Below are 14,701 nucleotides of genomic sequence, written 5' to 3'. Positions count from 1 at the left end.
AATTACTTGTCAGAAGCCATACAACACCATTTCTGAAGCTACACGTAATAAACTCAGTAATCTACGGATTAGAAACAACCCTTCCCCATTTTGTCCAGGCCTATCCAGACAGTTTTTAGCAATGGGAAAACTGTGCATATCTTATAAGGAAAAAAAGGATGCCACTGGTCATCTAATTCTGTACTGAAGAAATTCACAGGCAGTAAGAACATCAAGTCGAGATAATGAAAATTCATACATATTCATTACAAAAAGCCCTTACAGCCAAAGATATAAGGTGAAAATACTCAAAATGTAATAGCTAAAATTGGCTATTAGTTTTATTCTAAGCCTCTTGGATGTTTCCGAATAGTTGAATACACATTTTCCAATCACAAGTAACCTTATGAAAACCAAATCTGCAGACTTTGAAAGCAGTTTCCGAAGTCAGTAGTGTGAATTGCTTTCATTAAAAATCAAAAAAAAGGCTACAGACAACGCAATGTTGCAAGTGTAGACTTGAGAATTTGGGATCTGATCAAATCTTTTGTACTTTTCTTATACTGAGAAACAATACCTGGCCAAAAGCAATGGACCCTATTAAAACAATTGGGCTACTGTGAAACAACGCAAATATATTTAGTATCAATGATTACTAACTTAATATTCATGCTGAAGTTAAAATCAACTTTTAATTATTTGAATTTTAGATTAGGTGAATTCAGTGTCATTCTAGTCTTCATCAGAAAACTTGCACAGTTCCCCAGACATGCTGTATTTCTAGGGCTTTTTTTTCTTAAAGTTACTATTTTGATCATTATCATCAGATGATCTATTTTTTCTACGGAATCTCCCCTGGGGATTACAGCAGTACCTCACATCCTCTGGGCCGATATTCGATTGCCACTCCTATGGGTGACAATTTATTAGTCATCAAGTTTGATATTGCACAAGCCTCCAACTATGATATTATGACAGTATATTGCCTGAGCTACTGGAAACACACAGAAGCAATCTCATGAACACTGCTAGTCTCACCTTGGCACAAGCCACGAGCTGGGAAGTAGAGAGTGCACATTGTGTAGCAGCAGCAATGACCCTGTTCTGCAGGACTGTATCCTCAGCAACCTGTGCTACGTTCTTGGCCTTCAGCACTAACATGGCAGCAGCATTTGCAACAGCTTTGGCCAGACTCATTAGAACATCCTGATAAAATAAACAGAAAAAAAAAATCAGTATTATAAGCAAATAGTATATACTTTGTTTATACAAGATCAAGTCTTCTCAAGGTAATTTTATATATATATATATATATATATATATATATATATATATATATATATATATATATATATAGGCCCTGAGTGAAAAAGATGCATTTATAACAGAGCATTTAAGGACAACAGTTTTAAACTGCTAATAGGTTATTATATGATTAAGCCAAATAGGGGTTATCCTTTCACATCTGGTAATACTTATCACCTAATCACCAAGAAGTTAGATTTGTAATATAAAAATTTTCTCCTCATCAGTTTGCCAGAAAGTTTTGTACACATGCATACATATACACACAGTAAACACATACATTTAATGAAAAGAAATACTCATTGTTTATTAATCTTCATAAATACATACATTCAATAGGTTTAATAGTTTGGAAAAACCAGGGAAACATGAGGAAGGGCAAGAATTGAAGTTGCCTGCATGCAAGTGCAAATTTTAATCCCATAAAATCCCTGTGTTTTACAGAGCAAGCAAGGATCTGACTAGTATGTATATACTATGAGCCATGCATTCTCAACACAGGGGAGTATAGCACTAACAGCTTTTCATGGAGCAAGAAACCATCTGTATGACATATAAAATGAAGGAGTTCCTACAAAATCAGCATTCTATGATCATATAATTAAAATAATTTCACAATGGATTAACCTCAATTACCATTGAGCAAACATTTCCAAATTGCACTTGGCAAAGCCTGGTTTGATGCAATGGCCTCCTCATTATTAAGCTACACAGCTCTGGCAAAGACAAGCAACCCCCTTATTACCTGGAACCTTTCATCTGTTTCATTCTCGCCAATCTGTCTCAGTAGCTCCCCGCTTGCTTGCCCAATGCTTCCAGCTGCAGTCAAAACTGTCTGTCGAGGCTGGAAAAATAATTGCGGAAAATAGAGACAACACACTTTCTTTAAACATCGGATTTCTTCAAGGAGCCTCTACATTAGCATGCAGTCAATACGAACAAAAACTTAAACCAAAATGACTTCAGAAAAATCTTTTCTATATACACAGCTGGATTATTTTGCAAGTTTCATCTGCAGTGCTCCCTGAGAATGTGTGAAGAACTTTGAAGAATCTGAATAGACATTATTGCAATAACTCCAAGGAAAATTAATGATGGACAGCCAATAGGCCAACTGATATGAAATAGCAGCAGATTTCAGTTGTCTTCAAAAGAAGTATCTCTTTTATGCTGAGTCTTTTTTGCCTGTGGCAGTGATTTGTGAGTGAACTTCCTTGTCCTTCTCTCAACCCATGAACTTTTTTCCTCCATCATATTTTCTGAAAATGTCTTTTTGAGAAGAGGAAGTAAGACAGCAGCATGGTGGTGCTTAGCTACCCATCACTGTTTAATGACCACACTCACCTCCCCTGAAGTAGGTTGCACAGCCTTCAGCAAGTCTGAGACAGCACTGGCTAATGTTCGAGCAGCTTTCAGGAGGTCCTCTCCACTTCCGACTTCATCATCCATGAGAGCAGCAAGCAGTTTTACACCTTTAGACATCTCAGTGAGGTTGGAGGAGATGGTTGTAATTGCACATCCTACAGCAGTATAGTCCGTGTCAACTGGGTCACCTGTAGAATAAATGGTTTTTCATGAGCAGAATGCTTCAGTGGTTAAAAGGGAAAATGAGGCAGCCACCACAGACTACACTCTGGTGAGAGAACAGATACATCTAAGGATGTCCAATAAACGTCTACTAAGTAATTTCAGTGTCATTTAAAAATTAAGGTCAGCTATCACTTTTCCAGTCTCTACATTTCTCTTCTAATATAAATTTCTCTTCATCCAATGCAATTTGCTGACAAGTCCACAGTTTGAGCTATTTTCCCAGTTTCAACCTTGAAAGAACCCAAGCTCACACACTATTAACCCCTTTAGGTCACTCACAGCTCCTTCAATTTGTAATTTGCCAAAGCAAAACCACTGTCAATAAACATCTATAACCTCTAACAACTGTCTAACAATTAATGCTTTTCATAGTAACCTTGCAGAGACTGCTTAGTTGAATAAGCAAGCTATACTTTTCATCAACAGGAGTAACTTCAATGTTAGAGATGATAAATTGAATATAAGAAAATTGTGTTGAGAGGGACATAAAGCTTGTTTTGCATGTCAATGCACTTAACTATTTGACTATTTTGAAGAAAATTTCTCCCCAGCCCCCTCTTAGTCTGTCCCTATGATACTTGAATTAGACTGATAATTAGGAGACTGCAAGCAAGTCCTTCCTTTTGAAATTTACCTGCCGTAAGGTTAACAACAGATGCAGTTCCTGCAGTGATAGCATCAACCTGAGAGTGTATTTCATGTTTTGATTCATCAACCTTGTTCTGAACCCATACTCTTGATGCCTAAAGAGCAACAACAAAAACAAGAATGAAGGACTGCAGCAAAGTTCTGTAAGATGAAATCCTGTATTAATCTCTCATTCCTTCATCAATCTTTTAAAATGAAACAGAGGACAACTACTAAGCCTTTAGAGAGAAAAAAAAAATCAAACATTCTCTTTTGCTGAATCTCTTGCTACAGAATAGCTGTTAGTCCAACAGCTGCTGTTTTAAGGTGAATACCATAACCAGTGCATCATCAAGGATGATGATTCTTGACTGGTAGTCCCACATGAACAGTAGTTTATTGATCTGTCCTCCTACCTCAGCCTGGATCAGATGTGACAGAATCATGTTTTGTTCTTTTTTCATTTGTTCATATTTTTCAGGTGTCTGGGAGACAGTCACTCTCATCACAAATATTGCTTATAGTTTGTTTTTACTTTTACATATGCACATGAAACAAATAGAATTATGGACACAGTTATGCAAGGAAGTTTGCTATAACTAATCTCAGAAGATTGATGAAAGTGAGATGGAGCAGTGTACATGAATTCCTTATAGCAAGCACAAGCATGTTTTTTTTTTTTTTTTTTTTAAATCTAATTTAGGAAGCTTTACAGATACCACTTCACCTCCACAGACAATAATTAAACTGATCTGCAAACACCCCAAAATATTAAGATTCATTTCTACGGGGACAAGAAAAACTCACCATGTCCTGCCCTAGAGGTGGAAGGTTATCAACTTCACTGAGGTCAGCTTGTGCTTGTTGAACAGCATGCATGCTCGTGTTAATAGTTCCCATCAAGGCCTGCTGAGCTGAGGTCTGAAAGTCAGAACAAGGAAATGACTGTGTGTTGTGTTCCAGATGGCAACTCAAGCAGGTGTTGTTACTTAGGCATTAAAAGATTGTGAGTGACAACAATTATACCAGGCCATTTCAGACAAACAGCACTTCCCTCGTGCACTCAAGAAAGCAGCTTAAGCTCACTGAAACTCCTCTCTCATAGTCTTGATTCTGCCCATGCCACTTTACACTCCTCTATACTTGCACACATGCGTAAGATGCTGAACATTCACAGATCAAACAATTCCCAACAGACACTCACAAATCACTGAGCTGTGTTACTGACTTGCATCCTGCATACTGAACTGTACAGGACTGACTTCCTGGAACAGCCTACAGATGTTACAAAGAACAACTCTAAAACTAAATTACCATTAATATGCATAAGCTAATGAAAAATTGAAGAGTTTTAAGTGAGACAGGATAGCCATCTCTATAGAGCGTCCGTGGCAAGGTCTTGACAGGGAAGGCTGCAGGGGTGGCCTCTGAGTTCAAGGCCAGGGGCTGCCCTGTGCTGGGTGCAGCTGGTTCCAGCTGACTCCACAATGGACCTACCACAGGACACAGCTGAGCCCAGCAAACAAGCGAGAGGTGCCTCTGGGAATGCACAGTGCAGAAAGGGCACGTGGACTCCTCACCACATGGCAGTGAACACTGGGAGGGAAAGGTGCAACAACCCTGCAAACACCGGTGCCAGAAGAAGGATGGGAAGGTGCTGGAGCAGAGGTTCCTCTGCAGCCTGTGGGAGAGACCGTGCCAGAGCAGATATCCGACACTGCAGCAAGTGGACATTCCCGGAAGGGAACTACAGCCTGTGGAGGTCCCACAGTGGAGCAGGGTCTCCTGCCAGGAACTGCAGGGCCATGGAGGTCCCATGCTGGAGCACCTAGCTTTAGCTGGTCCCACCTTTAGCTGCAGCTAAAGGACTGTAGCCCATGACGGAAAACCCATGCTGTATCAGGGGGAAGATGTGAGAAAGAAGCAGCAGCAGAGAGGAATTGCTATGGAATGACCACTTGCTGATGAGAGGAGGAGGTAGAGTAGTCAGGAATGAAGAAATAAAGTTGAGTTTGTGGGGAAAAAAAGGAGGTATCAGTGTGGTAAAGATGTTTTAGTTTTTGGTCTTCGTTTCTTAACATCCAACTCTATTTTAACCAGTAGTAAATTACTTTTCACCAAGTCAAGTCCATTTTGCCCATGATGGTAAATTGTGATCTCTATGCTTTTATCTCAACCCATGTTGAAATAAAAAGCTTTTTCTTATTTTCTCCTCCTGTCTGGTTGAGGAGGGGTAATCAAAGAATCTGACAGCCACTAAAGTCAACCCACTAGACATACCATGCTTCTAATGATATTTCATGAGCTTAAGCACTGAGTACATTCTCTATAGCCCATTTAGGCCTTTTGGTAGTGTTAAATTTAAATGAGAAAACTCAGCACCAGCTTTAAACCATCTAGAAACATCTAAATTGTAGACTAGTGACAAGCTAAAGATGAGTTTTTCCCTAAAATTGCTTACTTTTGCCAATCTTCAACGTGCTTTTTTCCTAACCCTTGAATACTGGTTTAACTACTTAAAAGCAAAGAAAAGGGTTGAAGAGCTGTTGTTAGGACAAATGAGCAAGTCATTGAAAATGTGGTAACTTAAGTATTTCAGCTCAAAACGTGTTCAGTAAGACAGCCAGGACACCACACTCTACACTTAGCAACATGGAAAACATCCTGTTTCTGACAACTTGCAGCACCAACAAGTTTCAAATGCTACTACAAAACAAGGAGGTTCCTCACAAGCGGGGGCATATGTCCTCTGTGCATCTGACCAATGGTGACCTGTTGCTGGGGAGAAGGCATGATGCCGATGTTGAAAGTCTCTGGGCCACTGGACCCCGACCGCATAACAGCTGGTAGTGCCACAGAGCCATGCTCTACCTTCCCTGTTCGGTTGAACTGCTGCTGCAAGATGGTGGACCTAAAAAAAAATATATATTTTTATATGTATATATAATTAAAATAGAAAAATGCAATACAAAATTAGTTATCTCCTGCAAGTCCTGCCAGATGTTCTTCCTTTAGGATTTTAAACTGCATTTCATAATATTTGGAGAAGCTAGAGAAGTTTTAACAGTCTTTTTTACCAAGCATTTTCTAACATTTTAGGGAAAAACATACGTGCCACTTTTGACAGATCAAATATTAATAGCACTAATAAGCAGGCAGCAAGGAAAGAAGATACAGTTTTGGTATATGTGGTACAATAAATTTACTCCTCTAACATGCCTTACAGACAGAACAGGGTTTATGGCATAACAGACTGCTCTGTTTCAACTGTGATATAGGCTGATGAATAGAAAATAGAAGCATCAACCCTCTGAAGACATTTTTTGCAAGCAAGCCCAATGTTTGGGATAAAAACTAACATTTTTTCCCTCCTCTTTATATGCATATACACGCAAAATGCTTGCTAATAACCTGGAAGCCTGTAATATTATAGACTAGGAGGTAGGATGCTTTCAAGAATAATGAAGTTATTGTCATCCATGGTCACAATCTCCTTTGCCAGATGTAACACTCATATTTAAATAGGATTCCAGCTTTAACAGCTAGAGGTATTGACAGGACGTTTAGCTTTAGCAGCAGCAATCTGCTGGAGGAAAAAGTAGTTTTAATTATGGAAAATCTTGTAATCATTTATTAAAATCTTTGGGCTTTGCTGTACAGCACTTAACTAAGAGTATATTCTGGAAATAACTTGGAAAGGGCAATGTTGAAAGCAAACATCTGAACATATGTGTTTCATCAACAGTTGAAATTTCACATAAGGCCAATGAAATATCTCACCAGTTGATATCCACTGAACCACATGTTGAACAATAAATCAGACTTTTACGTATATAATGCAGATGCTGTCATCCTTAAAGTACAAACATGAGACTTGAGGGGCTCATTACAGCTTAAAATGTCAAACCTGCTTCTATTTCTTCACAGCAAGGAAACACTGAATATTTGTTTCCAAGAGTATATCCATCTCTGCAGTTGTACTTTTTGCTATACTCAGTTACTTTCCCACCAGAACCATCGCCTGACCTACTAGAGCCAAAACCTTACCTTGAACCACACCACACATCTGACTGGTTTGGCTAAAGTGATTTGGTGTAATAAGCCAGCTCTGTTAATGACACAGTGTACAATTAAACTGCCAGGAGTCAAATTCTGCAGGAAACCATGGACCTAGAAAGACAAGTAACTAAGATCTTGCAAATCCTAGCTGTTTGTATGAAGATCAAAAAACTAATATGATATTTTCAGCTTTTTTTTTTTTTTTTTTCAATCTTATTGACTTACAGCCTGAACTCCATTGTTAAAGAGTCAAGTTACTACAAATTGCTACTACTGCTGGTTGCCCTTACCAGCGTTCTTAAGACAGAAAAGCCTGCTCTGCAATCCTAGGATGAAGCTGGAAGTCCACAGAACTGTCTCTTGAGATAGTACTTCCTTCTGTTAAACTACCCTGTGGAAAATCATTTTTAAAAGGTAATAACTATACTTTTTATAATTATTACTATATATACAATAATAACTATACTACGAGGGATGAAAAAACTACCATAGCTAAAAGATTACTGTTAAATCAAAAGCATTTCCACTCACTTCTTTGGTGAAACAGATTCTTCCAACATCGTTGATTCCTCATCGCCTTCAAGACCAAATCTATCTTTACTTTGTTTCTAGAGAAAAAACAAACAAAGTTCTATATATTGCTTTTTGCTTTCCAGCATTTTCTTGCCATTTATCAGAAATTTAGTAAAAAAAAAAAAAAGACTTGTCCAGTACTCAACACCATGGATACTTTTTTTTTTTTTTATTATTTTTTTGGGGAGGGATGGGGTTGGTAGAGTGTAACAATATAATCTCAGCTGTGGAAGAGGAGTTGTTGCTCTTCAGCATCTAACAGACCAAGTTCTATGCCTTGGAAAATTCAGTGCATAAAGGAAAAAAGCCTATCACAACTGGCAATGAAAGCAAACTTGAGACTTTTTTGAACAAACGGGTATGAATAAAGTGCTGAGGTTACTATCTTTACCTCTCTGAAAAAAACATTCTGGAGACAGTGATATGCAACAACAGCAAACTACAGCACAGACAGGCACATGTCAACCACTAAAACCCCTGCTCTTCTGACTCAGGAACAGCAGACTAACTCAGCCAATTCGAACACAGCTACAAGCCATCTTTAGCATCCTAAAACATCACTATAAGGTGCTACCTACCTTTAGGAAACACATATCCATATGAAAGAGAGTATGTTTAACATGGTACCAAGCCCTTTTACCATATATTTCATATATCTGGACAGTCTGGGCATCTGCCTTTGAGGCTTTTTTTTTTTTTTTTTTATAATGACATAAAAGAGGCAAATGTACACAAGGCAACTACAATATGAGAAATAACAGGAAACAACAAGCAGTTATAAAAACAGAGCCTTGTAAAAGCAGTCCATTGCCTCCAGTAACCAAGTGCAGTTTGCTTTCCACCTTGTTACACGACTTCATTCAGCAGACAACAAGAGGGAAACACCCACTATGATCTTAGGTACATTTAACAGGAACTCTTCATGCATGTCCATACATACATGTACCCCGGCTTTCTCCCCAGAAGTTCTTACTGTAATAATTTGACTTTAAGCATGAAATGAAACCGCTTATTTCTAGTTAAGATTGTGTCTTACTTCCAGATTAGTGTGAAGTAAAAAATAAATAAATAACAAGTAAAAGCTACTCAGGTTGAGGATTCCCTGTCAACTGTTTAACAATGTCCTGGTTTCAGTTAGGACAGAGTTGGTTGTCTTCCTAGTAGCTGGTAGAATGCTGTGTTTTGGCTTGGGATGAGAGGAGTGCCGATAACACCCCGATGTTTTAATTGTTGCAGAGCAGTGCTTACACCAAGCCAAGGATGTCTCATCTTCTTGCTCTGTCCTGCCAACGGACAGGCTGGGGATGCAGCAAGAGCTGGGAGGGGACAGACCCAGGACAGGTGACCCAAACTGGCCAAAAGGGTGTTCCATATCATCTGACGTCATGCTAAACAATATATAGGGGTGGCTAGCCAGGGGGAGAAGGGCCAGACTGCTTGGGGTTAGGCTGGGCATTGGTCAGGGGGTGGTGAGCAATTGCATTGTGCATCACTTGTTTTGTACACATTATTATTAGTAGTACTATTATCATCATTATTGTTGTTATTATTATCATTTTCCTGTCTTAATAAACTGTCTTTATCTCAACTCACAGGCTTCATTTTCCCGTTTCTCTCCCCCATCCCAGAGAGGGAGGGGGAAGGGTGTGTGAACAGCTGTGTCGTGTTCAGCTGCTGGCTGGGTTAAACCACAACAAACAACTTATTACTAAAGCTGCAGGACTGCAGGACAAGAGGTTTTTTTTGTTTGTTTGTTTTGTTTTGTTCTTTTTTTTTTTTTTAATGCATGGGTGTGCGCTTTTTTAATTTAATACTGTAATAATACTTAAGCATGGAAAAAAATGTGTCCCTAATCCACACCAGAGCAAACGAGTTGAAATAGTCCAAAACACATTAAAAATTAACATTATGCAACTGAGAGGGATGACCCATACTTTGAGTCATGCATCAATGAGCAAAGTTGAGCTCAACAATTGGAAACTGTGTGCTTTTCACGTGTGTCATGAAGCATCATGGGTGTTTATTGCTTAACCTGTTCCTATTTCATTCATTTTACAATCTGCTGACACAATCAGTTTAAAAGAAGAAATCAAAGGAACGGAAAGGGGTGGAAATATGCACATCTATTCTATCAGGGTGGAAAAGCTGCTTTTGTTTTGAATTAGAAAGCAAAACTAATTGTGAAGCTTGAGAGCTAGAATCAAGTTTTAAACCTTCTATAGAAGCTTGTCATTTATTTAACACATTAAGTCTGAGATCAACAGCCTCAGAGAAAAAGGCAAGTACTTTGATGAATTCTGGCAACCCCCTTCAACCTCTGATTTCACAACAGTTGATGTTAACATCCCACACTGTTTGCATGAACAAAGGCCAAAAATTCTCCTGAGCTGCTTAGCTTTCTGTCATTTCTTTAATAGTAAAGATCTGTTAGAGCAAATTATTCAGATTCAAACAAACTGCATCAAGTAAAATCTTGTCAAGAAGCAAAAAGTGCTATTTGAAACACTTGGCTTTTGTACACAACATGCTCAGAATAAAATCTTTTAACTTCATATTTGTTGGCAAAATAGGTCTTTTTGCTGTTGTATTTATTTACTTGTGAATATTTTTTTCTGTAGGTGCTTATCAGCCTCTACTCTCTTAACATTTTGTTAAAAAGTGTTTCTAATAGTCTGGTGCCTTTGCAAATACCAATTTCCTCCCTCTCTCTCTCTGCAGAAGTGAAATATAAATCTTTGCTTTACTGACCACAGTATTTATTAAGCAATATGTCAAAAATGACTTTTTTCTTTACTTTTGCCAAAATACCACCTCAGCTTTGATGCAGTATATGCAACAGACAGAAGACAACTACTACGTAGTCTTTAATGTAGTTTTAAAGGCTGCTACCATGTGATCATTTCCTCCCATCTAATTCACCATTTTGATCCATAGCTTAAAGTCCACAGTTGACAAGACAACTTTTGTCTGTTCTATGGATATACACTCATAGCCAGCTGTTCATCTTCCAGATGGAAAAGCAAAGCCTAAGCATTTTGTATTGAGCCTAACTACTGTAGTTAACAGCCTCGATATTTTTCAGAAACAATTGCTGAGGTTGAACTGAAAGAGCTTATGATACTTAAAGATAAAATTAAATAACATCAAAACACTAGATAATACTGACTTCATGAGAGGAAAAAACTGCAGCTTGCACACATTCAAGCTTTTGCACTGCTGTATAGTCATTTTACTGCATTTTTACTAGATGTCATCCCAATATTATACCTTCTTCAGGATGATATCAATGTAACCTGCGATTAACTGAGAGATCTGTTCTCCTTCAGTGGTCTGTACTGAGTAATAGCTTTCCTGATATTCACCAAAATCCTGAAAGAAAAAAAAAAAGAAAAATTAACTCTTGGCAAATGAAAGATAAATAACCAGTGTCAAATGTGGGATTAATTCCCATTTTAAAGTTGTTTGTATAAGTGTATTTTTTATATCCAACAATAATTGAAACTACTCCAAGATTCAAAACCAGACTATATAGGGGAGTAAGGAAGGAGAGAGGAAGGATACTTTTTATGTCTGCTTCACAGAAGGATCACAAACTGAAATACCAGGGGACCAATAAATATTTAGTCTAACTTCATCAACCTTAGTCACCAAATAATGGAGAAAATTCTAAAGAATTGTATTCTAAAGCATAATCAACTATGTCAGTGGAAATTAAATGCATATTATTGAAGTGAATATCAGCTGCTAGTCACTGCCTCTTACTCTAGCACATTTAACGACCTTTTTATATCCAGAATACTCTTTTTGCAGTGGATTCCTACGGAACAATTAACAAAATACGTCATATTCATGAGAGTTCTTTAAATCCGTAATTATCAAATGTTTTCATGACAACTTAACTTTGCTTATGTTCATATCCTACAAGTCACAACTTGCATTTTGAATGGAACCCAGTGATCGATTAAGCAGGTTTTAATGGTATTTTTCATAACAGCACTAGTTCTAAGTTACAGAAGGGATTTAAACACTGCTTTTGGGAAAATGGTCTGTCTAAAAACATCAGAATACAGACTGACCATAGACACCAAGATAAGCCAATTTAACAGTTTAGGACTTTGCAGCTCTACGTAATTCTAGAGATTTTCAGATAGAAGAGGTATTAAAAAAACGTTGAGATTGCAAGTTCATCTTCCTTTCTCCACATCACATGGATTGCCCTTCCTTCTCAAGATGTACAGAAAGATTACCAGGGTAAAGCTTTTAGGTGAGGCAGCCCAGCGTTTCACAGTTGTCAGTGGCCATTCTTGTAACACTTCCTTGGTCTTCTCATCCACACGCATCACTGAGTCTTTGGTGACTCCCAGCAAGCGAGGAACCAGCTTGTTTTTGCCTTTCATTTTTTCCTGTAACAGGGTGTGAAAGATTGTTTTTCATTAAAGCACAGCATGCCAGAGGATAAAGGGGAAAAAAAGTCATGATGGAATATACTGAAAAAGGGCAAAAATAGCATGCAGATGAGGACAATTTAAGCCTCAAGACTCAGTTTTTCTGGTCATATCAAGTCATTTTCAAGTAATGCATTAACATGAAGTTATTGTCTTTACATGATTTTTACTATGCCGTTCATAAGACACTCCCTTTTCTCCCTCCCCCAGCAAATAGGAGCATTTTAGGGAAAGAATTGTTGGAAGTAACTTTAAAAAAGAAAAACACAAGATGACAGTCTTTCCAGAGACAAGCCTTTAAAGTAACACCATATTAGAGAAGCAGAACGGGAAATTGGCATCAGAAGGACTGAAAAGTTGCCATAAATTTTTGCACTCAGACTAACCACTTCTCAAAAAAAATATCTGGAGAGGGAAAGAAAGAAAAGAAAGGACTGTTGGGGTTCACTTGGGCTGTAAATTAAGCAAGATCAGCCATAATTTGTCCCATATTCTGGATTTGAAAATTTAGTTATTTTCAATCCACAAGAGCAGTTTAATCAAGGGGAAAGGAGAGGGTCAGTCTGCATGCTGTGAACTGCTCTGTCATAATCTGTTGGGCATTCCACCTCTTCATTTTTCTAAGGTTGTAGAGCACAAGCCCAAACTACTAATCTGCTACATAAACTATTCTAAATAGAAATGAATCCACACCTCCCACTTCCCTCAATTTATGTACACCATAACAAATCAGTTCCTAGTTATAGTTGGCCATTTGATTGGCTTCAAAACAGACCAATTTATCCTTTCAAAACAAGTTTCATTACAAATTACAAAATTACAAAATAATTGTTTCAGTTACTGCTTGCTTTAAGTTATGACCAAAAAAAGTAAGATTTTAATGAAAAATATAAAAATATAAAGATAGCTAGGTTACCTTTTACCATACATGCTGTCTAGATTGTGTTAACAAATCCCTCTGAATTAGTGGTTCTAAACATACATGCTTGTTAGTTTTAATATTTTAGTTACTGAAAATGGCACACCATAACATTAGTATAGTTTCCAAGATGAAACTTAATATATTAGCCTGACAATGTGAAGTTGAAGTGTTTATTCCTTATGGTGTTTTATCTAATTCCAATTGTTTGCATTTTAAGGATTTATGCCCACAGCACATTTAAAAAAAAAATCCAGAATATTTAGCTTTGTATTCCTAAATAACTGGATTAGAAGCTGCAAAATTCAGATGTAGTAATGACAACCAATAAGCTTTTTTGTAATTCTTTATTACACTAATTTAATGATTCATACTATTCCAAAATGCCGATGAGCTACATACATTCTGTACAGTTGACATGAGCCTGTAACACTGAAAATGAATGTAGCTCCAGATGAAGTTGAAAACATTTTTCTCAGTCAGGATGCTAGCTCAACAGCTCCTTTAGAGAGCTGAGACTGCTTTCTTCATTAAAGATGCTAATGAAACATTTTTCCTTAAAAGAAGGAAAAATAAAAGGTAATTATTTCAGAGGCTACTGTATGAATAGTATTAAGCTCTGCATGTTTTTTCTTTTTATTTTCACCTATCTGCTTCACTAGAATTTCTCAGTGACTAAGTACTTTAGGGAAAGGCAGCCTATTGATAAACAAAATTGAGAACTGTAACTGTGGCAAACTAAGAATAAAAACCTCAGCCAAAATTTAGCCTTCTTTTAATTATGTGGTAACTAAATACTGAGGCACTAGTGCTTCAGTCCAGTTTTCACAGCAAAACATCAGTATCTTGGTATCAAATTGTTTCAACACCTTTAGATCACAGCCTTATTGTAAGGACTAAGAGAAATTAATCATGCAACTGATTAAGTTCTTGGTCAGATACTGGCTTCAGCATGCAATTCATATTATCATTAAACTTTCAACAGAAGCAGCTTCAGAGCTTTTTTGTGAATATTTTTATGAAGAAAGTACTTCGATGGTAATCAAAATTTAAAAAGAGAAGTGTCAATTTAAAGAAGTCAAATCAAGACTAAACTGTCTTTCTGGAATTCAGCATGACTAGCATCAAAACTCAGATCACAATTCTCTCTTAGGTAGTCATTTCAACTATTTTTCCTCCAGATGTTGCTTTCAGAAAAAAAAGC

The 14,701-nt window shown here is 37.4% G+C and overlaps 1 protein-coding gene across 5 annotated transcripts in view; it reads right to left on the bottom strand.

Moving 5' to 3' along the window:
- The window catches only part of TLN2 (talin 2), a 173,992-nt gene that overhangs the window by 74,439 nt on the left and 84,852 nt on the right, over positions 1-14,701 (bottom strand). For all 5 annotated transcript variants that reach the window (XM_082769058.1, XM_082769056.1, XM_082769059.1 and 2 more), the window contains 9 exons: positions 12,381-12,536; positions 11,401-11,502; positions 8,092-8,168; positions 6,232-6,412; positions 4,309-4,422; positions 3,509-3,617; positions 2,629-2,837; positions 2,030-2,128; positions 1,018-1,185 (listed from right to left, as the gene is read on the bottom strand). In XM_082769058.1, the coding sequence (XP_082625184.1) occupies positions 1,018-1,185; positions 2,030-2,128; positions 2,629-2,837; positions 3,509-3,617; positions 4,309-4,422; positions 6,232-6,412; positions 8,092-8,168; positions 11,401-11,502; positions 12,381-12,536 (1,215 nt within the window). The remainder of the gene's footprint in view (positions 1-1,017; positions 1,186-2,029; positions 2,129-2,628; positions 2,838-3,508; positions 3,618-4,308; positions 4,423-6,231; positions 6,413-8,091; positions 8,169-11,400; positions 11,503-12,380; positions 12,537-14,701) is intronic.

This window comes from Aythya marila, assembly GCF_965140915.1.
Source record: "Aythya marila genome assembly, chromosome: 11".
Lineage (NCBI taxonomy): Eukaryota > Metazoa > Chordata > Aves > Anseriformes > Anatidae > Aythya > Aythya marila.
The sequence above is the reverse complement of the archived record's forward strand: the minus strand, read 5'-3'. Positions and strand labels throughout refer to the sequence as shown.